The sequence below is a fragment of the Talaromyces stipitatus genome, genomic scaffold, assembly GCF_000003125.1.
Source record: "Talaromyces stipitatus ATCC 10500 scf_1105507295541 genomic scaffold, whole genome shotgun sequence".
Lineage (NCBI taxonomy): Eukaryota > Fungi > Ascomycota > Eurotiomycetes > Eurotiales > Trichocomaceae > Talaromyces > Talaromyces stipitatus.
Window position 1 is genome coordinate 1,485,493 of NW_002990115.1, and position 26,396 is coordinate 1,511,888.

The 26,396-nt window shown below is 46.3% G+C and overlaps 10 protein-coding genes across 10 annotated transcripts; 5 read left to right on the plus strand and 5 right to left on the minus strand.

Moving 5' to 3' along the window:
• Positions 1-37: 37 nt before the first annotated feature.
• On the minus strand, positions 38-2,112 carry TSTA_028720 (mitochondria protein Fmp29, putative; the record flags this gene model as incomplete). Its single annotated transcript, XM_002479979.1, has 5 exons — positions 38-1,004; positions 1,066-1,635; positions 1,688-1,794; positions 1,850-1,901; positions 1,971-2,112. 5 exons carry the CDS (start codon positions 2,110-2,112, stop codon positions 67-69), a joined length of 1,809 nt encoding a protein of 602 aa, XP_002480024.1. The 3' UTR covers positions 38-66.
• Positions 2,113-2,464: 352 nt separating this feature from the next.
• TSTA_028730 (amidase, putative) lies at positions 2,465-4,621 on the minus strand (the record flags this gene model as incomplete). The annotated part of the gene is made up of 2 exons (XM_002479980.1): positions 2,465-3,041; positions 3,087-4,621. The coding sequence occupies 2 exons, from the start codon at positions 4,619-4,621 to the stop codon at positions 2,465-2,467; spliced, it is 2,112 nt and encodes a 703-aa protein (XP_002480025.1).
• A 335-nt stretch (positions 4,622-4,956) lies between these two features.
• TSTA_028740 (uncharacterized protein) lies at positions 4,957-7,184 on the plus strand. Its single transcript, XM_002479981.1, has 2 exons — positions 4,957-5,636; positions 5,712-7,184. Exons 1-2 carry the CDS (start codon positions 5,096-5,098, stop codon positions 7,082-7,084), a joined length of 1,914 nt encoding a protein of 637 aa, XP_002480026.1. The 5' UTR covers positions 4,957-5,095; the 3' UTR covers positions 7,085-7,184.
• Positions 7,185-7,212: 28 nt separating this feature from the next.
• TSTA_028750 (1-aminocyclopropane-1-carboxylate oxidase, putative) lies at positions 7,213-8,343 on the minus strand (the record flags this gene model as incomplete). Its single annotated transcript, XM_002479982.1, has 2 exons — positions 7,701-8,343; positions 7,213-7,665 (listed from the first exon to the last, which is right to left on the minus strand). The coding sequence occupies exons 1-2, from the start codon at positions 8,301-8,303 to the stop codon at positions 7,213-7,215; spliced, it is 1,056 nt and encodes a 351-aa protein (XP_002480027.1). The 5' UTR covers positions 8,304-8,343.
• Positions 8,344-8,840: 497 nt separating this feature from the next.
• Positions 8,841-10,510, plus strand: TSTA_028760 (uncharacterized protein; the record flags this gene model as incomplete). The annotated part of the gene is made up of 2 exons (XM_002479983.1): positions 8,841-9,414; positions 9,510-10,510. The coding sequence occupies 2 exons, from the start codon at positions 8,841-8,843 to the stop codon at positions 10,508-10,510; spliced, it is 1,575 nt and encodes a 524-aa protein (XP_002480028.1).
• Positions 10,511-10,729: 219 nt separating this feature from the next.
• TSTA_028770 (uncharacterized protein) lies at positions 10,730-12,161 on the minus strand (the record flags this gene model as incomplete). The annotated part of the gene is made up of 2 exons (XM_002479984.1): positions 10,730-11,688; positions 12,116-12,161. The coding sequence occupies 2 exons, from the start codon at positions 12,159-12,161 to the stop codon at positions 10,730-10,732; spliced, it is 1,005 nt and encodes a 334-aa protein (XP_002480029.1).
• A 2,306-nt stretch (positions 12,162-14,467) lies between these two features.
• Positions 14,468-16,052, plus strand: TSTA_028780 (RNA exonuclease, putative; the record flags this gene model as incomplete). Its single annotated transcript, XM_002479985.1, has 2 exons — positions 14,468-14,828; positions 14,894-16,052. The coding sequence occupies 2 exons, from the start codon at positions 14,468-14,470 to the stop codon at positions 15,880-15,882; spliced, it is 1,350 nt and encodes a 449-aa protein (XP_002480030.1). The 3' UTR covers positions 15,883-16,052.
• A 534-nt stretch (positions 16,053-16,586) lies between these two features.
• On the plus strand, positions 16,587-17,831 carry TSTA_028790 (norsolorinic acid reductase, putative; the record flags this gene model as incomplete). The annotated part of the gene is made up of 7 exons (XM_002479986.1): positions 16,587-16,610; positions 16,650-16,856; positions 16,928-17,036; positions 17,114-17,285; positions 17,434-17,507; positions 17,577-17,698; positions 17,793-17,831. 7 exons carry the CDS (start codon positions 16,587-16,589, stop codon positions 17,829-17,831), a joined length of 747 nt encoding a protein of 248 aa, XP_002480031.1.
• A 1,696-nt stretch (positions 17,832-19,527) lies between these two features.
• TSTA_028800 (amidohydrolase, putative) lies at positions 19,528-21,496 on the minus strand. Its single transcript, XM_002479987.1, has 4 exons — positions 21,067-21,496; positions 20,171-20,985; positions 19,962-20,101; positions 19,528-19,903 (listed from the first exon to the last, which is right to left on the minus strand). Exons 1-4 carry the CDS (start codon positions 21,154-21,156, stop codon positions 19,680-19,682), a joined length of 1,269 nt encoding a protein of 422 aa, XP_002480032.1. The 5' UTR covers positions 21,157-21,496; the 3' UTR covers positions 19,528-19,679.
• A 953-nt stretch (positions 21,497-22,449) lies between these two features.
• On the plus strand, positions 22,450-26,374 carry TSTA_028810 (alpha-aminoadipate reductase Lys2, putative; the record flags this gene model as incomplete). The annotated part of the gene is made up of 5 exons (XM_002479988.1): positions 22,450-22,497; positions 22,566-22,599; positions 22,705-25,418; positions 25,486-25,589; positions 25,648-26,374. 5 exons carry the CDS (start codon positions 22,450-22,452, stop codon positions 26,054-26,056), a joined length of 3,309 nt encoding a protein of 1,102 aa, XP_002480033.1. The 3' UTR covers positions 26,057-26,374.
• Positions 26,375-26,396: the final 22 nt, after the last annotated feature.

The window sequence follows — 26,396 nt, forward strand, 5'->3', positions numbered from 1 at the left end:
TCATTCCGTGAAATGATAGCCACTGTATGGCACATTGTTTAGTATTTATACAATAATGTCCCTTGTCTAGTTAACGAATATTCTCCGAATGAGCCGGGGTTCACGAAGATGTTTTCTCAACTGAAAAGTGTCACTTGGATCTGTTTCCACGTCTCCTTCGGACGGAGAATCGAACGGCCAAGTCTTCTCATGTAATGCCTTGCGATTCTCATCCCCTTCGGCTAAACTGAGGTACTGTTGCCGATATTCTTCGCTCAGTTCTTGCGCACGCTCGAATTCCTCCGATCTGACACGACCATCACGAGGTATTTGAACATTCTCTTGTACGCTTTGAATCATATTAAAAAGCAAATCAAGCTCTTGTCGAGCGTACTTCTCTTTGGCGTGGTTTTGCAGTTCCTGAGGACTGAACTGGCCTAACTTCGGTATGGACTCTGTGGATACTTTTTTCGACTTGCGGGTAGCAATAAGAGATTCACGTAAATCGAATAAACCGCGTCTATTCCATGCCCCAAATATATTTGATATTGGGCCAATTAGAAGTTCGTACTCTTGCGGATCGCTAAATATGCGTTCATAGCGGAGAGGATCCGATTCCTTGACAAGTTCACGATACCGCTCTTTTGGCAAAGGTTGCATTCTGTCATCCGATATCGTTTGGAATTCCGAATCCAAAAAAGGGGGATATGGGCGTTTCAGTAATGGTGGGGATACCACTGTAGATTGCCATCCTGTCAAACTGGCAATCTTTTCCGTCTTTGGATCAATGAATATATTATCCAGACTGAGATTCGGGTGAGAAATTGTACATGGGTCATTTTCGAACTCCGGTTGAATCAACTGCTCTTGCAGGGCAGCGTATTTGAGGATCAATTTCACGTACTCAGAAGGATCTTGCTGAATTTTCATTGATGTAATATAGTTTTCTTTGGCCCAAGGACTGTTTAACATGTATCTTCTCTCGTTTCTTGATAGAGCTTTAGCATAGTGAAGGAGGTCGGTGACTTTGGATGCCGCCAGTTAGCCTATGAAAATCAATGTCGTCGAGGATACAGTATCACTCACAAGGACCTCGAAACTGTTTCGAAAGATCACCAGGACCCCGATAAAGCTTCCGGTCTGTCGAAGATCCGATGGCGTATTGACCATAAAACTGCTTTGAGCGCAATTTTAAAGCATCATCCCTGTTCAAAATGGCGTTCGGCGAGCTCAGTTTGGTACAGAATAACCGCTTCGTCGATAACCAGCGTTCCATATAGAGGCTGCCGTGACTCGAGAATTTCAGACGCGTTAACTCGGACTCTAGGTGAACAACTTGCTCAACAATTTTCAATTGAGCTCGGCGACTCATGTTAAACCAGTGGTTACGGAGTGGTTCTCCGGCGGCCTTTGCTTCAATAATCCAATCCGCTCCCACGGTATTGCGGCCACGGAAATCCCAGTCCCACACCGTAGGCATTGGAACATTGCAAGTACTTTTGATAAATCGTCGAGTAGCTACCTCTGATGCCACAGTGAAGTAATTGCTACCAGCATTTGGATTTGGTAATCTTGCGATTAGCTCATCTCCATCGCTCATTGTCAAGAGGAAAACTTTGTTGTGGTCTCCTTCAACAAGTTTTAGTATTTTGATACCTTTTAAACGAGGTCAGCACGCATCATCGAGATTGAGAAAGAAGCTACGTGCATTTTTGGCCATCAATACGTCCTCTCTTGGCTTTGAGAGCCCGCTCTATCAATGCCGCGAGATTAAAGGGTCGATATCGTACATCCTGCTCTTTGGCATCGTTGCGTCTGAGGTTTTGATGTTAGCTGGAATCAATATTATAGAAAATTCCTTAGCACATACAACCAGCGATGTCGTTGATATCTGAACAAGTCGTCTTCTGTGATTGGTTGCTCTGCGCTCACCATCAGCCACTGTACTTCATGTCCGGTAAAATGTCTCCCCAGAGGTAGACTAAACGAACCTGTACCATCCTCAAGAAGTCGGAAAAGAGCAGGATTGGAAGTAGTACTAAGACGGCGGCTACACATATAGAAAGGCCGCCATCGCGCTCGCACCGGAACCTGTCGCGATGTACATAACGTGGCGGCGAAATAGTTGCTCATGACCGCATTTCTGTGGTTGATTTTGAATACACCATTGATAGAATAAAGTTGCCGCAGTATGAATATGTCGATGGAATTTTTCAACGCTCAATATTGATATCAACTGTGTGTTCAAGATCAAAATTATTCTATTGATTGCCGTTTCTCTGTCCAGAAAATTGTAAGGAGAAATACCGCTAAGCTGGTTTCGGACATATATTTGCGCTAAGCGACTTTGGGCTTACAGTGTCAACAACTTAAAATCCACGACTTTTCTTCTTCGCTTCTCTATTTTCTCTAGAGTATCATGTCTACAATACAATCCATGCAACCTATGTGATAGAGAAATGAATATTGACGTAATTAACAACAACTACAGCACGAAATGCTCCATTCTCTTTCGAATCCTCTCCGCCACTTTCAGGATAAAACCTTCCCTGAACGCAGGAGCGATGATTGATATACCAAACGGCAGACCGTCAATATGTTCCGCTGGTATGGCGACGGCAGCTAGGTCAAGAATATTGACCGCACTTGCGAAGATACCCAGCTTCAAATTTGGCACTATTGGGTCTTGCTCAACTTCCGCAACGGTAGGATGATTTGGAGCGGTGGGTACAACAAGGATATCACACTTGTCGAACTCAGCTTCAATGACTTTCAATAGTCGTTGAGCTTTGTGGACATCGCGGAACACATCAGTTGCTGTCTTCGAACTTGCCGAATCCAGAACTTTCTGTGTTACCGGATGCAAAGATATCCTCTTTGCTTTGCTGCCCAGTAGTTCCTGCACCGCAGCAGTTCTTTCGGTGACAAGGGCACTTTTGTACAGCAAATCAGACGCGGCAAGATATGCTGACCAGTCAAAATTGACTTCTTCAATATTGGCCAGACCGCGAACAAGAGAAAGGACCTTGGCAAACTGTTCTTGATACGCTGGAGAAAGTGCGCTTTCCAGTATATCATTAGGAGGAAAGGAAACAGTATATAAAGACTCTCCGTGAAGCACAGATCTGCTGTTCAAAGATGCTAGTGACGGTGAGCTCCGAGCATAAGGGTCCTCTGGATCGTGTGCCTTAGCCGCAAGCCATGCAATTCTTGCATCGGAGATCGTACTGGCGAAGAAAGACACACAGTCAAGTGTCCTGCATGCGGGTAGGACACCGGCTGTGGATACTGTACCCTTGGTAGGTTTTAGCCCGACGATATTGTTGAACGAGGCTGGAATGCGGCCAGATCCTGCTGTATCTGTTCCAAGGGCGAACGAGACGTGCCCCAAGGCGACAGCAACAGCGGAACCCGAACTTGAACCACCTGAAATGTGTCTAGGACTAAATGTACAATAACACGCTCCATAGGGCGATCTGGTGCCGACAAGCCCGGTTGCGAATTGATCGAGATTTGTCTTACCAATGACTATAGCTCCGGCAGCTTCTAGTTTTGTCACAACGAAAGCTGACTTTTCCGGGACATATTCGAATCCCGGACATGCGGCAGTCGTGGGCAGTCCGGAAACGTCGATGTTATCTTTGACAGCAAATGGTACACCGAATAGAGGTAAATTACAATCACCGGATCGTTCTAGGTCTTCTGCTCTGCCCAAGAGGTTCTTGGATGATGCAAGGCTAAGCCAAACTGCCGAATGTTGCGGCTTATCTGCGCTTATCTTTTTGAGGACATGTCTAACAACTGTGACAGGAGAAAGACCGCTAGAATATGCATTTTTAAGTGCTTCTATACTCATCGAACCGTCCCAATCAAGTGCCAAATTTTTGGGATGAGGCGGGAACGATGACAAAGCTGCAAGTAAAGGCTGTGACTCGCTAACAAACCCGAATAGTCCTTCCGAAAAATGGATCATGTCTAACGACGCAGATTTGAATGTTGACACGAACCCATCTGTGCAGTCCCTAAGGATACAAGCGTCAAATCCTCGGTCATTAGCTTCCCGAACGGTAGTGGTCACGCAACATTCCACGGTGACACCAGCTACAATCAAGTGTGTGATGCCTCGATCGACCAGATGCTCGTGTAATGTCGTAGAGAAGAAACTGCCCTTCCCCGGCTTGTCAATCACGAACTCTCCGGCCACTGGCTGCAACTCGTCAATAATATCATGACCGTATTCTCCTCTGGTGAGGAGCCTTCCCATTGGGCCAAGATCTCCAATGACCATCGAGTGACGAGTATTGGGAGCGCGGGCTTGTCTCAATAACTTGGGCGTAGGCAAGTCTCTCAAATCCGGCCGGTGGCCTTCGCGCGTATGAATTACATGAATCCCACGCTCGCGGAACTTACGCAATACCTCCAACGTCGGCTTGATAGTGGCTTGCACCTTTTCCACTCCGGCATCCCCTGCTTGTATGTAACCGAAGCCATCCTTCAGCAGGAAATCGCGTTGCATGTCAATGATCACAAGCGCCGCTGCCGAAGGATCGAACTGAAAGGCGTACGGCTGTGCTTCGAACGACACTACCTCGCTGTCTTCAGCCCCGCTGGGTATTCTCTTGATTGACAGAGTAGCAGCCATATTTTGTCGTCAGTCACGAGGAAGATAGAAGTGTCATCGATAATGTCAAGGTGTAATAGGAAGAAGCGAGAACATGCAGCAGCAGACCGACTAATCTTTTAGATGTTTATTCGTCCTTCGTCGGGCTGGCCGCGGACTCCGGCCGCTTCCTTATCTGCGAGTGATAGCCTATCTTATCGCCCCTTCTATCGCCAACCCCGCAGGTCACTGTCAACTGCAGAACTTCATCCTAGAAGTCATCCCCTCTCTATCTTTATGTCCTGTCAACTGCTATCTGCTCTAGTCTATCTCGTCTAGCTCAGTGTCGTCAGGACCGGAGAGCAGAGTTCGTTCTTTGACTGACATCGGTCTTCGAAGCGATTGGGTAACCTGCTAAAAAACATCCACATTTCAGTTAAGCTACCTTCTATCAGGCTGATAATCGTTGGAGATATCGGTGTAGACCTCATACATATTCCTGTTGAGGATGAGAGCATGACAAAGCAGAAATGTGTCACCCTTCATGGGTCTTCAAGCTGCTTGACCTGCCAAGCTGCTGGTCTATCTGCATGCACTTTCTTACAACCTCCCCCGCCAAAACGACGTGCTCCTGCGGGGAGTACAAGGGAATCGACTTCTAAAAGGATCCGTGGGCGGCGTCCTTCAGAGGAGCTGTCATCGGCATCAGCCTCTGATTCCATGTTAGACCAAGACCTCGACTACCCTAAGGAATCAATACTGACAAAAACATTGGGTCTGGAAAAGAGCCGCTTCTCAGAACTCATTGGGCCCGGTGGCGAACATGACTTTCACTTATTGCACACAGCTTATGGTCATTCCAAGTTACAGGCCTCGGGAGATGGCGATTATACAACAACATCTCGTGGAATGCTCGGCCCGATGGCGATGCGAAGGGTCCATAAAGATGTCTTTTTCCAGATGATACCCGATGCAGAGGTCTCCCAGGGTCTCCGAACAGAAGATACGTGGGATGAAGTCGACGTCGAGGATGTTGAGTCTCTTGTCCGCCCACACGGTGAGACATTGATCAAGCTGTATTTTCGCATTGTACATCCGTCATTTCCCATTTTGCATAAATATGTGTTCATAGAGAAATACAACCGGACATATCGCGAGATTACTCCACATCTTCTAGCCGCTGTCTATGCGTTGGATGTTTGCTGGTGGGCTTATGATCCGGATTTGCTATTACAAGAAAAGATCAACGAGGCGGCGTTAGTAAGAATCGCTCATCAGGCCGTGCAGGATGCCATGCACCGCCCACGTCTGAACACTATACAGGCAGGCCTTCTGCTTTTACAACGCCATCGCAATCCATTGTTTATGGATAATTCGTGGATGTGGTCATTCACTTCTTCTCTATTGGGCTTGGGTCATCATCTTGGACTCCACCTCGACTGCTCAAGCTGGGATATTCCAGACTGGGAAAAAGGTCTCCGGAAACGACTAGCCTGGGCTCTTTTTATTCAGGACTCATTCTCAGCACTCGTTCTCGGTCGGCCTTGCCTCATTTCTGAAACGTCGGATTGGATCGTGAAACCGTTGCAGGGTACCGATTTTTCAGAAGGTGCTGGCGATGAGGAAGCCAGTGATCAGGTTGGAAGCGTTAGTATCGAGAATGGCAAAGCTCTATTCATTGAGCTAGTGAGTTTGAGCCGCATCACAGCACGGATGTTGCGTGAGCTCTACTCAGTCCGATCTCTTGCGGAAGTACTAAAACCTCAGGATGTGCTTGATGTCGCAAAACCACTGGGAACGGATCTTGCTCGATTGCTCAAAAGTCTTCCTGACGTGTTGAGTCTGGAGAATATAGAACCTGGAAGATTATGTGTAAACGGCTTTCTCCATCTTGCTTTGCATGCAACAACTGCAGCACTGCACAGACGCCTTCTTTGGGTTATACAGGATTCAAGGTCTGAGGTCGATCTACAGTTTGTCCAATTCATCCGAAAAATGCTTCGAACTAGAGCGCATAGTCTAGTTCAATTCATATCTTGCCTTCGCCCTGAACATATGGAAGCTTTCTGGTTCTTTGCTGCTGGTGGATGTGCGACTATACTGGGAGGGTTTCTAGGCCTCCTCCGTACTACAAGTGTTACTGCGGAAGAATCAGAGGACCTACAAAGTCTTATGAAAGAGTTTGAGTGGCAGCTTCAAATGAAAGCAAAAACGGGTGATTGGGTATCTTACACATTGACTAGACTTCGAGCACTAGGTTGGGATGAGTGGAAGAATTCCAGGCTTGTGTTTCCAGAGTCCGATCCCAACACATCTGCTGGAAACACAAACGAAGATACAGAGCAATTTAATGACATATCCATAGGAATAGATGAGAGTATCACTATTTCGCCCCTTTCAAACCAACCACTTCCTGCACCTTTCATCGACCTTGATAATATCATATTGTGGAACGCTCCTGATTCGAATCGCTCTGCTTATGAATTTATGGCCTTTAGAACGTGACCGCCGACCACAGATACTGTCTGTTTACTCACAGATTTGTTTATTGTCAAAGATACCCAAAACGTCCCTGCAACTTTTCAACAAACCATTTTTACTTCCTTTCTCTGCTTATATACACGTGCTTCGTTTTATACACGAATTGGTATTGCTAGCTGGCTTTCCATCTTCACGCGTTGCCTCTCATATTCAGCTTTATCAAGTCGGCTGATCGCAAGCCGTTTCCAAACATACAGACCTGCTGGAATGGGATCATATTTGGCGCCCTCAGTAAGGCAAGTCTCTAGAGGTTTTATCACTGTATTATAACTCGGCCCTATGAAAACGGGCATTGAGCAGCGTTCTCGGCCTGTGATATTGAGGACACGGTGGATGGTGCTTCGGAAAGTGTCGTTGGACCAACGAGCTAGCATATCACCAATATTCACGACAAAGGTACCCTGGATAGGAGGAGCCAAAATCCATTCACCTTTGGGATTGAGGACCTGCAAAGCTGGCACATCACTCCCTTGGCAAAGAATTGTGAAACATTCAATATCGGTGTGAGCACCTATACCGAAAGGCGGATCGAGGCCCTTGGGGGGCTGCGGTGGATAATGTAGGATTTTGCCCATCGAACCGGATGTCGCATCATCTCGTCAAAGTATGTCTCTGGTAACTCAAGCACCAAAGCAAACAAGCGGATCAACTTTCTTGCCAACTTTAGTACGTGACTATAGTACTGAATTATATCACAACGCATTTCCGGTTTAGCGTCGGGCCAGAGATTTTGACCACTTGTGAGGAAATTGTTGGCCTTATCAGCGTCAACTGGCATCGTCGTGGCAGTGTCCTCGTTCAAGAAATCCATATCCGGTGCATAACGCCAACTGAATGCTTCGTTCAAATCCGGCTTTTTCCTCTCGTCCGTGTAAACGTTTTGAAATCCTTCATATCCACAAAGAGCTGCCCCATTCTTGAAATGTACCTGCTGCTTGAGCTTGTCATCTAAGGCGAAAAATTCTTGCGCCGTGGAAAATACTTGATCAATGATATTCTGTGGTATGCCGTGATTGAATATGTAAAAGAAGCCAACTCGAGTGCATGCATCCCGTAGACTCTCAACCACTTGAGCCTGTGGGTGCGTGAGATCGATGATTGGAATTTCGTCAAAGCTGTCCGTTTGTTTGACTTCATCTGAGACAATATTGTAGCTTCTGCCGGCGAAACTAGTGAACGCCATCTTGACTGATGTACAATATGGACTGAGTATTCGACTGAGGACTTCCGAAGATTTTTAGTTCTTGTTCATGAATAAGTATATTGTAGAGCTAGCTATCCAGCACGTCTTTCAGATTCCGGCCGCTAAAGACGAGATCTCCTTCTCTGATTGTTGATAAACCAAAATAATGTAGCTTGATAGATCGGCTTCCATCCCGCGGGATGTGAGGATAGCCCCGCGGGACAGGTGCTTATCTCTTGTACTTTCTTGAAAGTAGACAACCACTGTCCCGAGTTCTGGTTATCTTAGGTCTTCTAGCCCCAGCCGAAGCTTCACGATAAGATTAGTCCAGACTTGTCGATAAGTTAAGATGTTGATCTACGTGCTAAATGAGTTCGACCTATGTATCTCCTCTACTCTACAGGAAGTTATATCTACTCATTCTCCTGCACATTCCAGCATGTCCTTACCCTATTTTATTCAGAGCTGGTCGTGGGAAGGACTTATTTATTTTTGGGTATCTCATTCGGTACTTATTCTTTGAGGTGATAGCCCACCATGCCTAAGAAGTCCGTTTCAGAGACTTTCCATGACGCCAAAAGCCATGCCAAAAGCCATGCCAAAAGCCATGCCAAAGCAACTTCGATTAGGGCATGGGAGCTTCCGAAGCAACCGACAACCTTCGCGCCGGAAGGTACATGGACGAATATCGACAACGATGTAACGCCGATCGAACGTCGGATCTGGGGCCATTGGGCACTCCTCGGCTACTGGATGAGTGATATATTGTCTGCGCAATCATGGGAGGGAGCATCGACAATCATATCAGGCGGCCTAACCTATAGAGAAGCTCTGATATGTCTCATCATGGGAACGTTCATTATTGCCATCCCGATCTCTCTTAACGGCTCTATTGGTACCAAATTGCGAGTGCCCTACCCAGTTGCCGCTCGTTCAAGCTTTGGCTATGCGTTCTCGAGAGTGCCGGTCGTTATCCGGATGGTAACTGCCCTATTCTGGCATGCAATTCAGACATACGCTGGGTCAACTGCAATGACTCAAGTTATCAGGGCTATCTGGCCTTCGTATCTGCAAATTCCCAACCATCTTCCACGAAGCGCAGGAATCACTAGTCAACAACTCCTTTCACATTTTATATTCTGGACCGTACAGCTTCCATTTCTATTGACACCACCGCATAAACTACGATGGTTCTTCGTGTTCAAGGGCGTCTTCGTAACCTCGGCCGCGGTGGTACCGTTATTGGTATGTGCAAGTTGGCTGGTGGCAGTGGTGACATTTGGGACCAAAGGCCGCAATACACAGGATCAACTCGCTCATGGATGATCTTATCTTACATGACTTCTTTGAGCGGAGGATGGGCTACTATGGCGACGAACATCCCCGACTATACACGATACCTGAAGAAGCCCCGTGGAATCTGGCTTCAAGCCCTACTTGTCCCCGGTATCTGTACATTCATTGGTGTACTAGGCATTATCGCAACAAGTGCTAGCAAAGCTCTGTATGGTCAATACATCTGGGATCCTTTGGAGCTTGCAAGTCACTGGAATGGCCCCGGTGGACGAGCAGCGGCATTCTTTGTCGGTCTCGCCTGGGTTGTTGCTCAAATCGGTGTCAATGTATCTGCGAATGTAATTTCATTTGCCAATGACTTGACTTCCCTATGTCCACGCTACATAAACATTCGACGTGGAGCCGTCATCGCGACCATAATTGGTGGTTGGGTCATGGTTCCATGGAAGATTGTCTATTCTGCAACAAGTCTCATGAATTTCATGGGCGCATTGTCTATTTTCCTCTCTCCTATTGCTGCCATATTGATTGCAGATTTCTGGGTCGTCAAGGGTCAAGCCATCGATGTTCCTGCTCTGTACCGTCCGAAAGCGCGCTATCGCTATGTGAAAGGTTGCAATTGGCGTGCAGCTGCAGCCTTGCTTCTTTCGCTAGGACCTAATCTGCCGGGACTCATCAATGCAGTGAATCCTAATATCAACATTGGAGGAGCTGCCAAGATATACGCTTTTAATTACTTATGGGGTTTCTCAAGTGCTTTTGTTGTCTATGTAGCATCTAGTTATGTTTTCCTGGCTACTGATACTCTTGTTCCTTTCACTATCCATGATGATGGAAACGTCATTGTTGGGCAGCATGTATCAGAGAAGGAGATTTATAGTCAAGAGGCGTTGCCAGAGAAACAAGTCTAAGGTCAAATATATCAAGCCGTTACTTAGTTCTATTGGTATATCTTGGAAATAATAATTAGTCGCATTAATAGTAAATACAAGCAAGGAATTTCATCCATGGGAATAGAAAAACATGAAACCGTGATATATTGGGGGTTAACAGTAAGCTGATTTCCGCAATCGCTCAGTAAATTAAAAGAAAATTCAGAAAATAGTGAATGGGTCGACAATATAGTCATTTTACATCAGTGCAGCAGCAAAGAGGACTGCAACACCAGCACCGGCAGACAGGCCCAAAGGAATGGAGATGCCAGGAGCAGCATTGCCACCGCCGAGTTTATTACCAGAGTCGGGAGGAGTAGTAGGGGCTGATGTGGCGGAGGTTGATGTTGTGGATGAGCTGCTGGCGGAGGAGCTGCTGCTGCTGGAAGTTTGGGTAGATGAGGATGAAGAGCCTTCGGTAGGGAGTGAACCAATTGAGCCTAGGCCGGTAGAGGTGGGTTTAGGTGAGGTCGAAGTGATACCAGTGAGGCCAGAGCCAGAGCCAGAGCCAGAGCCAGAGCCAGAGCCAGATCCGGAACCAGAACCAGAACCAGAACCACCAGAGGTGCCATCAGGGCAAGAGGTTGTTGGGTCAGAAGGATTGTAGCAAGTGACACCGTCCGAGCATTCTTGATATCCAGGTCCGAAGCAGCTCTGGCAAGTAACACCTTTACCGTAGCAGTAGTCTGATCCTCCAGCAGAGCCGCCTGAAGAGCCGCCAGAACTACCGCTGCCACTTCCGGAGCTACCACTTCCGGAGCTACCACTTCCAGAGCTGCCACCACTAGAGCCACCCGAAGACGAGCATGTGCTGGTTGGGTCGGTCTTATCGTAGCAAGTGACGCCGTCAGGGCACTCAGTCCAGTTGCTTCCGAAGCAGCTGGCGCAAGTTACGCCATAACCGCTGCAGTAGTCGGAGTTTCCGGCGGAGCCAGAGTTGCCGGAGGACTGACGAGCGAAAAGCTGAGGAGCACCGCCCTTATGGAGGACTTTCTCTCCTGAGCCGCGGGCGAGAATGTAGCGCGGGCTTTGGCCGACTTTGTACAGAGTCTTCTCTGTATCGGGGTTAGGGGCAGCAATTGCGGCAGCGGACAGTGCGATGATGAGGGAGATATCAGTAAAACGCATGATGATGGTGATATCGCGGTATGTTTTGACTGCGTTGGAAGATCACTCCGTCTGATACGTGCTCAACTGAACGAATGAAAAAACTCTTGAATGAAAGAATTGACAGCTGGTCGAACAACTGAGAGTTTCTCACGAACCAAGGGAAAGTGAGCCAGCTATATACTACGTAACTTTAGTAGTACCATCCTCTACGCTAGCCTCAACTTAAAGAGATAAAATGGGTGCAAAATTTGATGATCTTGCCTAAAGTCACAGCCACCCAAGCAAGTGCTCATGAGCGAGAGATTCTCATTGGAGAACCATCACATGGCACATCGACACCCAACAGTCTTAATCTTAAATGGCCTTAGTCACTCCTTTCGGATACGAGATACAGAGGACGAGCCATGCCGTTTTTGTTCGCTTTCTGGAGGCGGAAGACTGGACCCGGATACCTATGTTGTCTGTGCATCGTACAAGTCAGCTTTACCTCATGTCCGTTTGTGCATGAGCCGATATCCATGGATGCCTTTTTTCTTCATTTTCTTGTGTTCCTACTCTACTTCTCACCTGAGTAGGAAGGGTCAGCATTCGACCACGCAGTGTGCGCATCTGTTAAGCAAAGTGTTAGACTTTTGGCCAAGAAATCGGCATGTTGACTGCGGTCGTATTTTGAAAGTCTGATTTCTTTCGTTTTGTTTCGAGACAAAGGTTGATTTCCCTTTGATTGGGTAGATTTGCATAGCTATATACCCTAGACAGCAAACGGGTTAGAGCTGAAGGTGTTCAGGGACTTGGGTTGCCCACAGACCCCTGTCAGCGGCCTATGAGGCTCTTCGCTATCTCGCTTCGAGCCGTGGCTCTAACGGAATAGGGTATCATGCTCCTATTTAAAGTCTAGACATCGCCCGAATTGGGGGGAACCGAGTTCACTTAAGGTTTCAAGAGTCTTTTGCTCTCGTATTGTAAATTTTTATTGAGCCGCGATTGTGGAGACTTTGGTTTGAGACGTGGTCGTGTTTTTGTTGTTTAACGTGAGTCAATCCATGGACGTCCAAAGCCATAGTTTGGTAAGTTTGCAAGCATGATTCAGCCTCGTATTCATCCATGGAGGCAAGGCTGACTTGGTTGTCAAGCCCTTTTGTGCTCTGTAACTTTTCACGTCGCCGATCTTCAGCCGTGAGGCCTTTTTTTATCATCCAGTATTCCTCGGGAGACTGTCCGGCGAAAACGAACCCAGTACAATAAAATGTATCCTTTTTCGGGTAGTTAAGTGGTGATCATCTAGGGCTAAAATTTAAGCCGCATCTACGGCCGCTTGATCTCGGTCATTTTTGTGACAAACATTGGAGCCGCCAACGAGAGCCGAAGCACAGAGTACAAAATTGTTCGTGAATCAAGAGTTGTCTGCAGATGATTTCGTTAGGGAAGTAATCATTGACCTGCCTTTCGCATCAAATTTCCATACGTGAGCAACCTTGTCGAAAATCTTCCACAGAGTCCAGAGAACGACCGATCCATCGTTAGGTTTTGCTAGATTTGGTATAAAGTACTTTTCCATTCTTCAGACTTGTCACTTGTAACTCCGTACTGTAATAACTGTGCTCCTCATCGCAGATTTAGCGGCATCTTGGCGGCAGGGGCTTAGAGCCTCCAGACATTTGTCCGTGAGATTGTAGAGGCTTAGCTTAGTACAAGAGATTCAGGATCGAGAGCTAAAGTTCTAGCGTTTTGACGTGGTGCTTGGCGGTTATTTCCTTGGGCCTGGCTAACAAATTCAGCAAGAATCCTACACGTCGCCAGAAGATTTCTGCCAAAGGATATCATAAGATTTCTCTTCATGAGCATCCGCCCCTGGATTTCGGGTATGCTCCGGAGGTGCTCCCCCATAAACCAGGTAAGTCATCGCTGCGGTCCGATTTTCTTTCATGTTTGTAGACTTGGTACTCGGAAAATTTTTGAAACTTCATTATATCAGACACCTTGGGCATATTCTTCAGCATCTCTTCCAGTGAAATCATCTAAACACCCGCCTTGACCCCTCATGCGGTAGTCTCCGTGGCTCCTTACTGAAGGATTTCAGCGCGGGCACAGAGGGTTACTGTTGTTGGTTGTATAGCGTAGCTTGAAAGACAAGCATTCGGCTCCTGGCTCATACACATATCGATTATTTCTATTTTTTAAGGGCTCAGATAGTGACAGATTGCAAAAATTTAGAGCGACGGTTGCCGGACCAATCGGAATAAAAAGGTATCCCTGTATCTCTCTTGAAACAACACTGATTCTGAGTACTATTCGGAAGTGCATCCAGTACCAATTCTTGGTGTTTTTCCAAACTGCAATGTCAAAAACTCTCAAGTACTGTGTACAGTTGTGATCAACAGGTAAACGCCGATTTGATATACAGAAAACATATTGCTGCCGCACTGTATCACCACAAGCACCATCTGATATAGATATCGGACGATCCTATGGTAACTGAGTCACTGGGTTTTTCCGATTTTGCCCATCACTTGGGTACCCGCCGGGGTACTCGACTTTGTTTATTGCGGCAAAACAACGTTCAACCAGCTTAAATATTACTTGGTATAAATGTATAAAGGGCAAGACTTTGTTCGCTTGTCTTCAAATGGGCTGCATAGTTGTGTGCTAGACATTGTTCTGTCAGCCTGTCTGCTGTCCCACAATCACAATATACCTTCCCGCGTGACTAGTGATTTCCCTTTCGCTGGGATACAGCGCAGTCAATAGCCTTATTTACTCTGCTATTTTTGGCTATCTTGAGAGATAACTCAGGATCTGTGAGTCGCCTTACTTCGGAGCATCGGCATGGCCGACAATCAGACATCCAATTTTGCGATATTGACGCGAAAGAAAGAGAAGATTGAACAAAATGGAGAAAAGTATACCTGTAGAGTGTGCAACCGAGCCTTTGGTTCGCAGAAGGCTCTCAGATCTCACCGCTCCGCTACTAACCATGAAGTTCGCTGCTCGGTTTGCAACAAAGGATTTGCTATCGACAAAGATCTACGGCAACATGCCCGTATCCATCTATCTGCTGCCCCCGGCAATATTGCAAGCGCCTCGAAAGTTGAGTCGGTAGTCACGATGACAGAAGTGACGAGAAGAGTTCTCGAGCCGGAGAATTGCACCACGTCTCTTGCCCTGCAGGTGCCCCTCATTCGTCGAGGTATGTACTGTTCGAGATGACTTTATAGAGCGACTGTAAAGTTCGAGACTTACGCGGATCTATAGGTCTCGAAGAGCTCAGTCTCAATGAGGATCATTATCAACAAGAGGTCTCAGAGAAGCAAGTAATGGCCCAGAAGCAAGGGTTCTTGCACAGACTAAACACATACACCCTCTTACCCTCTGCCGAGTACGAGACTATTTATCGTGCTCTACTTGCTGCATGTCACGCAACCAACGTTCTTAATGCAGAGCAGTATATATTACAGGGTGTTACGGGACGGAAAACCAACACCAACGTTCGATACGAGGAGTTTCGTCCAACACCACAAGCAGTAGCGGGACAACGAAAGCGCAAAATAGTCGCAATTGATTGTGAAATGGTTGGACTATGGAAAGGGTCGGATTCGGTTGTGCTATTATGTTCGGTAGACGTACTGACGGGAGAGACTCTTTTGAATACCTTGGTCAACCCCGTTTCCAAGGTAAAATCCTGGAGATCCACAGTTAGCGGTGTTACACGTAAAGCCATGAATGTGGCGATCGAACGAGGCCAGGCTCTTCGTGGCTGGCCAGCTGCCCGAAAAGCACTCTGGCAATATGTTGACACTGAGACTATTCTGGTTGGACATGCTTTACAGAATGATTTGAATGTTCTGGGCATATTCCACCCAAGGATTGTCGACACAGCAATCCTAGCTGCGCAAGCAGTATTTCTGGACCATCAGGGCAAGAAGTTCCCTCAGACTTATGGTTTAAAGAAACTACTCGCTTGCTTTGTCAACATGGCGATTCAAACGGGGAAAAGGGGGCATGATTGTTTGGAAGATACTCTTGCAACAAGGGAGGTCGCAATATGGTGCATGAGAAATCCAGAAAGTTTGAAGACATGGGGCTCCCGGACCTTTGCTGAGTACGAAGCAAGAAGACTGGAAATTCAACGTGCGAGGGAGAAGGCGAAGGAAGAAGAGAAAGAGGCTAAGATAGCTTCCAGGAAAGCCGGTAAGACCGGAAGCGGTGCCAGTATCAATGCCACGAATGGTGTCAGCAAATGAAATCGGCGTGAATACAGGGCATGACTAGAGAATGAGACCCTCAGCACAACTTGGTACAGTTGAAATTATCTGATACTTTATGTTGTATACTCGAGGCTTATTTGGATATGTTTCCTTACTGAGTAGTCTTACTGATTATCTTGACTACACGTCAATCCATATCAGAAACATGAATTAAGGCCTTTGGCATCTAAACACATAATTACAAGACTTGAATCAAAACACTGCTTATGCATAAAGAGCTCTATACCTCAAAATCGGAAAGAATCATCCCGAATGCATTATAATTATGAATCAAGAGAAGTATCTGTCGAAAAAAGACGCCTGCACTAAATTCCCTTAAATATTCCTGTCGGACTAACCAAGATAGGAAAATCGCGAGCTTCATATCATACTTTTCGAAACAGGCAACAATCCATAATCCAAAATGCTGGGGGAACAGTCATGCTAACTGGCTACACAGGCTATATTGGAAGACAGTCATGAAAAGTAAGCGGATTTTGAGGACTTAGCAGTATCTCCGACGAGTAATGATATGAATTTTTCCTTCCCTTGTAGGTGTAGGGGTGACAATGAAGAGTATAAAGAGACCTGGGTTGTCTGGAGCATCCTGAGGAAGATTTGATTATTTAATTTCTCATTTCAGACAACTCAAAAACATTGGATATCAGTCCATGCCGACTGTGCCCTAAGCCAGTTCCGTGATGAAGCAACAACAACCATCTGGAGTATTTAAAACGTAATGGCCGGATAATTAATTACACCAGCAAGCCTCCAAGTCTCTCGACGCCACTAAGGTGGAATACGTTCGCCTCGGAAGTTCTGGTCTTCGAGTTTCCAGACCCATGGGTGCTATGGGTATGAGTCTTACAGGCACATCACCGTATGCAAACTGGCTCCTCAACAAGGAAGAATCACTCAAAGTGCTGCAGGCAGCATATGATAACGGCATAGATACTTGGGACACATTAAATGTGTACTACAACAGACAGAGCGAGGAAGTTCTCGGCGCTGCGATTCGGGAACTAAAATTCTGCGTGAAAAGGTTGTTATCATGACCAAGTGTGGGTTTGTGGTTGAAGAGAATGATACCAATCTTGGACACGGATTTCCTGATTTGTTGGCTAAGAATAAGGATTATGTTAATCACGGAGGTCGGTATTAGCTATTTGTCTACGGAAATCTTTTTCCGCTGTGCTGTTTGTTATTCCTTAACGACTGTCGAAAATAGGACTGAGCCGGACTGCCATTCTCAAATCAGTTGATGCCTCCCTCGCTCGTCTGGGCACTACGTACATTGATCTTCTCCGTTTCGATTACATCACCACACTAGAGGAGACAACGAGAGCCTTGCACGACGTCGTACAGGCCGGAAAAGTGCGTTACATCGGTACAAGCTCAATGTGAGCTGTTCAATTTGTCCAAATGCAATTCATTGCCGAAAAGAACGGCTGGACCAAATTCATCAGCATGCAGAATTATTACAATCTATGCTATCGAGAAGAGGAGCGAGAAATAATTCGTTTCTGTAAGAGACTGGTGTTGGTCTAGTACCTTGGTCGCCCCTATATTGTGGGAAGACTGGCTCGTTGATAAACCAGCACGATCCAAGGGGCCGGCAGCACGTATTTCTGGAAGCCGATCAAGAGATCATCTCAAGAGTGGAAATTTTGGCAACTGATAAAGGTTGGAAGATGAGCAGGTGGCTTTGGAGTGGCATAAGAACAAGGATACGGTACTCATTGTTGGTCTCAATTCGGTTGAGAGGGTTGAGGAGACGGCTGGTCTCCGGGAGAAGCAGTTGACGGATGATGAGGTGAGGTACCTTGAGGAGCCTTATGAACCGAGACTAATTGCTGGCCATGTTCGATAAGGTTGATTATTGCGTCTCATTCTCTCGTTGTTCGTAGAAGTATCAACCCTCACCAGCATCTTTTGTGCGTGCCTAGATGTGAATTGAAATAAATATATGAGTGGAATTGATTTTATACGTATAATCAGATGGCTGATATGTATTTGATGATCTTCGGATAGAGATTTCATTTTGCTTGGTTACATACCACCTGGGCATTGAACCCTTCAACCAATTCAATCCTCCGTAGAGGAATAAAAGCTCGGTACCCCTGTCACCAGAGAAACAGCTTGCAACCTGCACCTCAGCCATTCCCTTTGATCTTCTGAGACTGTTTCAATACCAACAGCAATAGTTATAGGCCATGCAAGAAGCACCACCATCATCAGCGGTGGAAATTGCGATGACATGCATTTCGAGGAATCGATGATCTTCGATCTGGGAAGGTAAAAGAAGGGAATACTGTGGCATAAATCCCTGGTCAAAGATTTCATAGTCTTTTAGCATGCCGTTGCTTGGTCTGGAGTAACAGCATCCGAGTTTTCTGGAACGCATTGGGACATTGCAGATAACAACTCTATCTGAATACTATTTATGAGGAGCGAACAATGCGGTATCTATTCCACACAACTGCATGCCCATGCTGACCAGATAGAGGCAGCTTTTATGATTAGACTGTCAAGAACCAGGGCTGGATCCGACTCGCCAAAGGTACCGTCATGTAACCATGCTGGGACATTCACCAGAAAAAAGATAGGCTCTGATCTAAGGGAAATGTCAAGTTAGTGCCAGTTCACTTGATAATAGTATACTATACACATACTATAGTCCTTCGAAGGACCATTTCCAGAAGAATATTCTGTGTTTGACCTCTCTGTTGCTGGGCTTGTAGAAGGCTTGCAGTGTCTTTGTAGTGGTATGCATGAATTCCAAAGAGCGGTGAACTTGTGCATCGAGCAGATGGGAGGATTCTTGAACTTGTTCGTGCTCTGAAATCATACATGATGTTCTATAATATGTGTCAGAATAAGTAAATCTTGAGGTATTGATTCAGCAGACACACATTATATTTGTTAAGCATCATAGTCGCAATAAGTGGTTGATCAATCATGTCATGTGACAGTACCTTGAGCTCCTTTCTCAGTTGTGAAATGCTTTGAGCGTAGAACTTTTTAGCACGTTGGAGAATTTCATGCGTTATATTTACTCGACCAAGAATAGCAAGTGCAAAGGCAGAGACAGCAAGATGAAGACTGGTTTCTGTTTCCCCTGCTTGCTGTGAGTGATAACGCGCATCAGCTCCATATTCCAGTCCAACATCAAAGAGATCATTTAGCCACGATGCCAGATTATCCTACCTAGTATTGGAAGGCATAAGCTTCTATTGAGAAATTTACCGTTTGCAAGTTCAATATTGGTGTATTATGTGTCTGTGTCACATCAGAGTCAGTTTGCCTGCCCCATCAATACGTTTACGAGGGCACCGAGGCTTTCCTTGTGCAAATGCATTCTCAATTCTGAAGAGAATATTGATTTGTGAAGAATTCTTCCCAGAAACAATCCTGATTCCCTTTGTGACACCGGTCACACCTGGGTCGCATCGCATCGCACTATGCAATGTCAGTTTGGTTTTGTAACTGGGGTGTGGTTCTTGACAATGAGCTTACCTTCACATGGCAATTTTTACAAGCGATGCAGCGTTTACTAGGAAATACCATGATGGTTATATTTTAAAGGATCGGTTGCTGGAAACCATTAAGGGAAGATCATGGATGAGATGAAAGAGTTGTAAGTTTCTCTTACCCATCGACTCCAGACTTAAAGTTCATTGACTCTCCGCTGTGCCCTGCAATTCCAAAGCCATAATAACTAAGGAAGACACCAGTTCGACAATAACATGAATTAGACAACAGGATAAAAGAAATATCACTTCATTACGCACTGCTCATAGTGCCCTTTCAAAATCGGCTTTGACAGACTTGGCGAATTCGTTTTCCATCAAAACCCGCAAGCCAACTACAGCCATCCCAGTTGCACAAACAATACTTCTTCGGTACCCCTCTGATGAGCCTGCCCCGGCAGTAAAGCCATGGGTATGATTTCCAGCTCCGTCATCTGTTGGGATTTGAAACAGGGCATGAAACCCAGGTACTTGATGCATGACGTTCCCTACAATCCAATTGAGTCCCGTGTGCATAGTCATGTAGAAAAAATGGGAATTATTTACCCATATCGGTTGAGGCACCATCTAGAGAACCCTTCATTTCACTATCACTGAGGAAGCATTGATGCCCCATTGCCTTTAGCGTCTCTGTATAAACCTCGCAGATGGGCTTGTTGTTCTTCAACTCCTGATAGCTGTTGATCCTGTGTCACATAACGATCAGTAGGCATAGTGCAAAGAATTATGCAAAATTCAAGGGAAAAAATGCAAACCATTCAAACTCCACTTTACAACCGGTCGCCGTCGCTGCACCCTCAAAGCACCTGATAACTTTATCTGTGAGTGCGTTCAATGACTTCGTATCCGGCGACCGTATATAGTAATGGAGGCTTGCGGAGCCTGGAATGACATTCGGTCTCTCGCCACCATTCACAATGACTCCATGTACTCTTTGTGAGGGCATAATCTGCTGCCGTAAAAGAGAGATGTTGACGTAAGCAGACACGACTGCATCAAGAGCATTGATGCCCTCCCATGGCGCTCCAGCTGCATGAGCGGTTGAACCAGTATAGCGTATTCTAATCTTATTGTTAGCAAGAAATGATTCGGGACCTGCGATATGGACTCCAGGCACAGATGCATCATTGTTTCCCTGGGTAACTGGGTGAACCATCAGACATGCATCGACACCCTTATATGCTCCGGCCGCGATAAGCCTTAGTTTTCCACCGCCACCTTCTTCAGCTGGAGTACCAAGTAATCGTACGGTGTAACCAGGTAGAGAAGAGGTATCAAGAGCTTCTAATGCTTCTACGGTGGCAATGTATGCTGCTATTGAGCTCGTAGCAATCAAATTGTGGCCGCACGCGTGTCCGATACCTGGCAATGCATCATATTCGGCATTGAAAACGAGGACCTGGCCACCGTCTCCCTTTTTGTATTCGATCTCGAAAGATGTGTCAAGTTGGTATGTTTTACGGCGGATCTGATAATTCAAGGATCGTGTAGTGGCTAGATTGTCAAACATCGCACAAATATTATCGTGGGCCATGTGTTCGTTATACGCGAGCTCGGGATTGGACCATATCTAGTGATTGGACAGAATATTAACCAATTTTCCTCTTACCGAGCTCTCGTTTGATTTCAAACATGTTTTTCGGCCACCAACTTTTTTGTTGATGTCTTGAAGCTCGACATCGGCATTCTGTAGTGCAATCTGCACTTGCTTGAGCACTGCCTTGTCCATTGTGTTCGCCATTGCGGGTAACAGTCCAGATAGTATACTATCTGAGAGTACGCGAAGTATCGAGCAGTATTTCCTGTGATTGTGAGAATATACTTGTAAGACGAGGTCTAAATAAACGTCAATAATGCAAGATCTTCGGGTGTCCCCGCGACCCCGCCGATCTCGATCTCCTTATCGGGCAGTTGGCCAATTGTGTCTGATAACCACCCTTTGTTCCATTGAGTTCAAATTTACGTAGCTACTTGATTGATCGATGGAGACTGGTCATAAAAGACAGATTTGGAACGGGTCGTCAATTGCAAATTATTCTCGTCGCTACTTTGATATTTAGCGGAGTGACCCTACCTTCACACCTCCCATGAAGGCCCGACAAGTTTTGATCGTTACAAGTCCAGACGTAGTTATGATCGCAGACTTGATTATTTCTATCGATTTGAGATGTTCCACCAATCTTGGTCGCTCAATTAGATGTTGTTGGTTTACCGTCATCAGATCGCAAAACCTAATGAGGACAGCTAATCCAACGAGCTGACTGAGTCAGTAATACTGAATTCCTAATATTGTGACTCGTGTTATTCCCTCCCCAGAACTAGGGGGACGGGGGATAACCAGCTAGATATATACGTGGCACGTGCGTGCCACATCAGACCAACTAATATCCGGTGCCGAAACATGTAGCGTTGATATTCACGTGGCACGTGGCGTGCCGCGTATATATCTAGCTAACTATCCGACCTCCTTGCTCTTGAGGGATCAGTCACAATATTAGGAATCAAGATAGCTTCATATTGTCAAACTCATTAGGCCGCTTCGTGCTCGCGCCTTGCTACCGTCTATGCTACGTGATACGGACCATAGCCAAACCAACACTAACTTTTGCATTGCTGTTTTAAATCGCACTTGGCCTTAACGAAGATTAAATAGTCAATGGCTCGCAAGAGCTTGTTGAATAGAGTCGGTTATGGTCCCTGGTACAGTAAGCTGCCCCAAATACTTGTCAATCTTCCAAGCATCTCGATAGAGTCAATTGACTCCCCAACCGAGAGACATTTTTGAAGAAATGTTCAACATATGAAAAGGAAAGAAATGGTTCAGACAAAATGCCTAGACATGCCGCTATGCCCGAACAGGATCGTCTTCTACCCCACGCCGATTTCGCAGCGATTGACTCACCGCCCAACCGGAAGTCTTTGCGTGACGCACCGCATCGATTACTATTTTGACTCTCAATTCGCATCTCTATACAATTTCATCTGAGCTGCGAACTTAATTATTCCTATGCTGAGACGATCTGTGAGATAAAACATGACTCTCCTACCAAATCCGACCGTCGACCTCGATTGGTCCGGTTATGTATGTTTTTCCTTCAATGCTTGCGGAGTCAGAAATTTTTAGGTAGGCTGACCTCAAATTTGACACAGGTTGGATCAATTCAAGATATCTTTGGACAGAATGGTATGTGATTATATAAACACAATAATGATAGTCTGCTTGATCATTTTTTTGCATCATGAACCCTTTCTCTGAATCATTGTCGGCTGATGTGGTGACCAACAATAGCCAAAAGCCATCCGGATCGCACATGCGTCGTCGAAACGGCTTCTTCCGAGGGCCCGGAGCGTCGATTCACTTATAAACAAATATATGAAGCGTCAAACACACTCGCTCATTATCTTCATGATGCGGGAATCACTAATGACGACGTGGTCATGATCTTCGCCCATCGCTCCGTTGATCTCGTGGTCGCTATCATGGGAACTTTGTCTTCAGCCGCCACCTTTACAGTCCTAGACCCTGCATATCCTCCAGCTAGGCAAAAGATATACCTCGAAGTTGCTCAACCTCGCGCATTGATCAATATTGGAAGGGCAACCGATGAAGCCGGTCCGCTTGCACCGGTTGTGCGGAACTATATCGACGACGAGCTGCATCTCAAGGCAGAAGTGCCGTCACTTCGCATCGGTGACGATGGAACTTTATCTGGAGGAGAAATTGATGGAAAAGATGTATTTTCCGAGGCTCGACAGAAGGCATCCGGTCCCCCTCCTACCCAAGTTGGACCTGATAGTCATCCCACATTGTCTTTTACTTCAGGGTCAGAGGGCCGACCTAAGGGCGTCTTGGGACGGCATTACAGTCTTTGCAGATATTTTGGTTGGATGGCTGAGCACTTCGGATTGAGTTCAGAAAGCAAATTTACTATGCTGAGTGGAATCGCGCACGACCCCATTCAGCGAGATGTTTTCACGCCGTTGTTTTTGGGTGCCCAGTTATTAGTCCCATCAAGATCTGATATTGCACATGAAAGACTTGCAGAATGGATGGCCAAGTACTCACCAACAGTAACTCACCTAACTCCTGCTATGGGACAAATTCTTGTTGGTGGAGCTAGTGCAACCTTCCCTAGCCTCAAGAGTGCGTTCTTTGTCGGAGATGTCTTGACCACAAGAGACTGCAAAGCTCTTCGAGCCCTTGCTGAAAATGTCAATATTATCAACATGTACGGAACGACTGAGACACAGCGTGCCGTGAGCTATTATTATATCAAAAGCAGAGCGGAGGATCCTCACGGCATGGACCACCTTAAGGATACCGTTCCGGCGGGACGAGGTATGCAAAATGTGCAATTACTTGTCGTCAACCGTGAGGACAGAAATAAGTTGTGTGGAGTGGGAGAGACCGGCGAAATTTACGTCCGTGCCGCTGGCTTGGCCGAAGGATATCGTGGCGATCAGGCTCTGAACGATCTTAAATTCATACAAAATTGGTTCGTTGATAATAACAAATGGGTTGAGGCAGATCAGAAGAACAACAAAGGTGAACCATGGAGGAGGTATTATAAGGGACCGCGAGATCGTCTATACCGAACTGGTGACCTGGGTCGTTACCTGGAATCAGGCGACGTTGAGTGTACTGGAAGAGCTGACGATCAAGTCAAAATCCGTGGCTTCCGAATTGAACTCAACGATATTGATAGTAACTTGAGTCAGAATCTCATGATTCGAGACTGCAAAACTCTTGTTAGGCGAGATCGGAATGAAGAGCCAACACTGGTCAGCTACATTGTACCAGAAATGAAATTATGGCCGCAGTGGCTAGAGTCCCATGGCCTGGAAGATGTTCCAGACGAAGGCACAGACTTCGGTGTCACCAGGGTCTACCTCAAGAAATTCAGAGCAATGCAGACAGAGGTCAGGGATCACCTCAAGGGCAGACTCCCTAGCTACGCAGTCCCAAGTCTATTCATCTTCCTAAAAGCGTTGCCATTGAACCCGAATGGTAAAGTCGATAAGCCAAACCTTCCTTTCCCTGATATCTCCGAACAAACAGAGGCCACTTCTGATGAAGATGTTAAGCGATGGGAGTCTTTGACGGAGACCGAAAGACTAGTCGCCACAAGATGGGCTACTCTTATCCGTGGTCTGAACGAAAAGAAAGTGTCTCCTGATGATGACTTCTTCACTCTCGGCGGCCACAGTCTCCTAGCACAGCAGATGCTGCTTGATATTCGCAAGCAGACTGGAGCACAAGTTTCGATTAATATTCTCTACGAGCATTCAACATTGCGAGCTTTCAGTGCACAGATTGACAAGGAACTCCAAGGCGGAAAAACTCAAGAAGAAAGTGAAGAGGATCCCGCTTACGCAAAATCTTTGGACCACCTGCTCACAGTGTTGCCGGAAAAGTTCCAAGCTGCAGACCCAGCCACGGTCCGAGCATCTGCAAGCCCAACAATCTTCATTACTGGAGCAACAGGTTTTCTAGGAGGATTCATCATCAAAGATCTTCTAGAGCGAAATAGTCGAAAGCTGCATATTATTGCACACGTCCGTGCCAAGGATGCTGAATCTGGTATGGCACGTCTCGAACGCTCGCTTAAAGGTTACGGGCTTTGGCAAGATTCGTGGAAATCACGTATTACCTGTGTTGCTGGAGATCTCTCTAAACCACAACTTGGTCTGAGCGATGATGAATGGCAAAGACTGGCCCAAGAAGTATCTGTAATCATCGCCAACGGTGCCACAGTTCATTGGGTCAAGCGTTACCAGGAGATGATGGCTGCTAACGTTCTGTCGACCATTGAAGCCATGAAAATGTGCAACATTGGCAAGCCCAAGATCTTTACATTTGTTTCTTCAACTAGTGTACTTGATACTGAGCACTATGTCTCTCTTTCTGAGAAACAGATTAGCACTGGAGAAGGCGCCATTTCCGAGGAGGATGATTTGCAGGGTAGCCGGCGCCACTTAGGTACTGGCTATGGCCAGACTAAGGTGAGATAATGGCTCCATATCTACGAGAAAACTAAAAGACACAGTACGTTGACCATGTATGAAATAGTGGGTTTCTGAGCAACTTGTCAGAGAGGCAGGTAGAAGGGGTCTTCGTGGCTCTGTCATTCGACCCGGATATATCTTGGGATGCTCCGAGACCGGGACAGTCAAGTCAGTGATCTCCTGAGATTGCGATTTTTGCTTGCTAACAATTCTTTTCTCGCCACAGTACCGATGATTTCCTCATCAGATTCTTGAAGGGATCAATTCAACTACACTCTCGTCCTCGCATCATCAACACAGTCAATTCTGTACCGGTGAACCACGTCGCGCGTGTCGTTGTAGCAGCTGCACTAAACCCTCTTGAAGGAGTCAAAGTCGTACATGTTACTGGCCATCCCCGACTCCGTATGAACGAATATCTCTCTATCCTGGAATACTACGGTTATGACGTGCGAGAAATAAGCTACGAAGACTGGAAGCATGACTTGGAGAAATATGTTTCTGCTGGCGGTCAAGAGAAGATCAAGAACAACATGCTCTCATGCCATTATTCCACTTCTGTGTCAATGACCTGCCCGGCAATACCAAGGCGCCTGAACTTGATGATCGGAACGCAGTCAAGATTCTCAAGTTAGATGCAGACCACTGGACAGGAGTTGATGAGAGTGCCGGGTACGGAATCAGTCGCGACGATGTTGGCCGTTATCTACGATATTTGGCAGAAACTGGTTTCATTAGCTGGCCCACAGGCAGAGGTCGGCCACTCCCAGAGGTCCGTCTCACAGCTGATCAGCTACAGGTTGTGGGAGCTGTTGGAGGCCGTGGTGGAGTTCCCCAATAATCTGGATGCCCTTCCAGGAATTTACGTGTTCAATGAATTGCATCTTTAGAGCAAACAAAAAGTTATGTATATTTGAACCTTAGTTTATAGAGCATAAATATGTGATAAGCTATGTATTACGAGCACATGGCTAT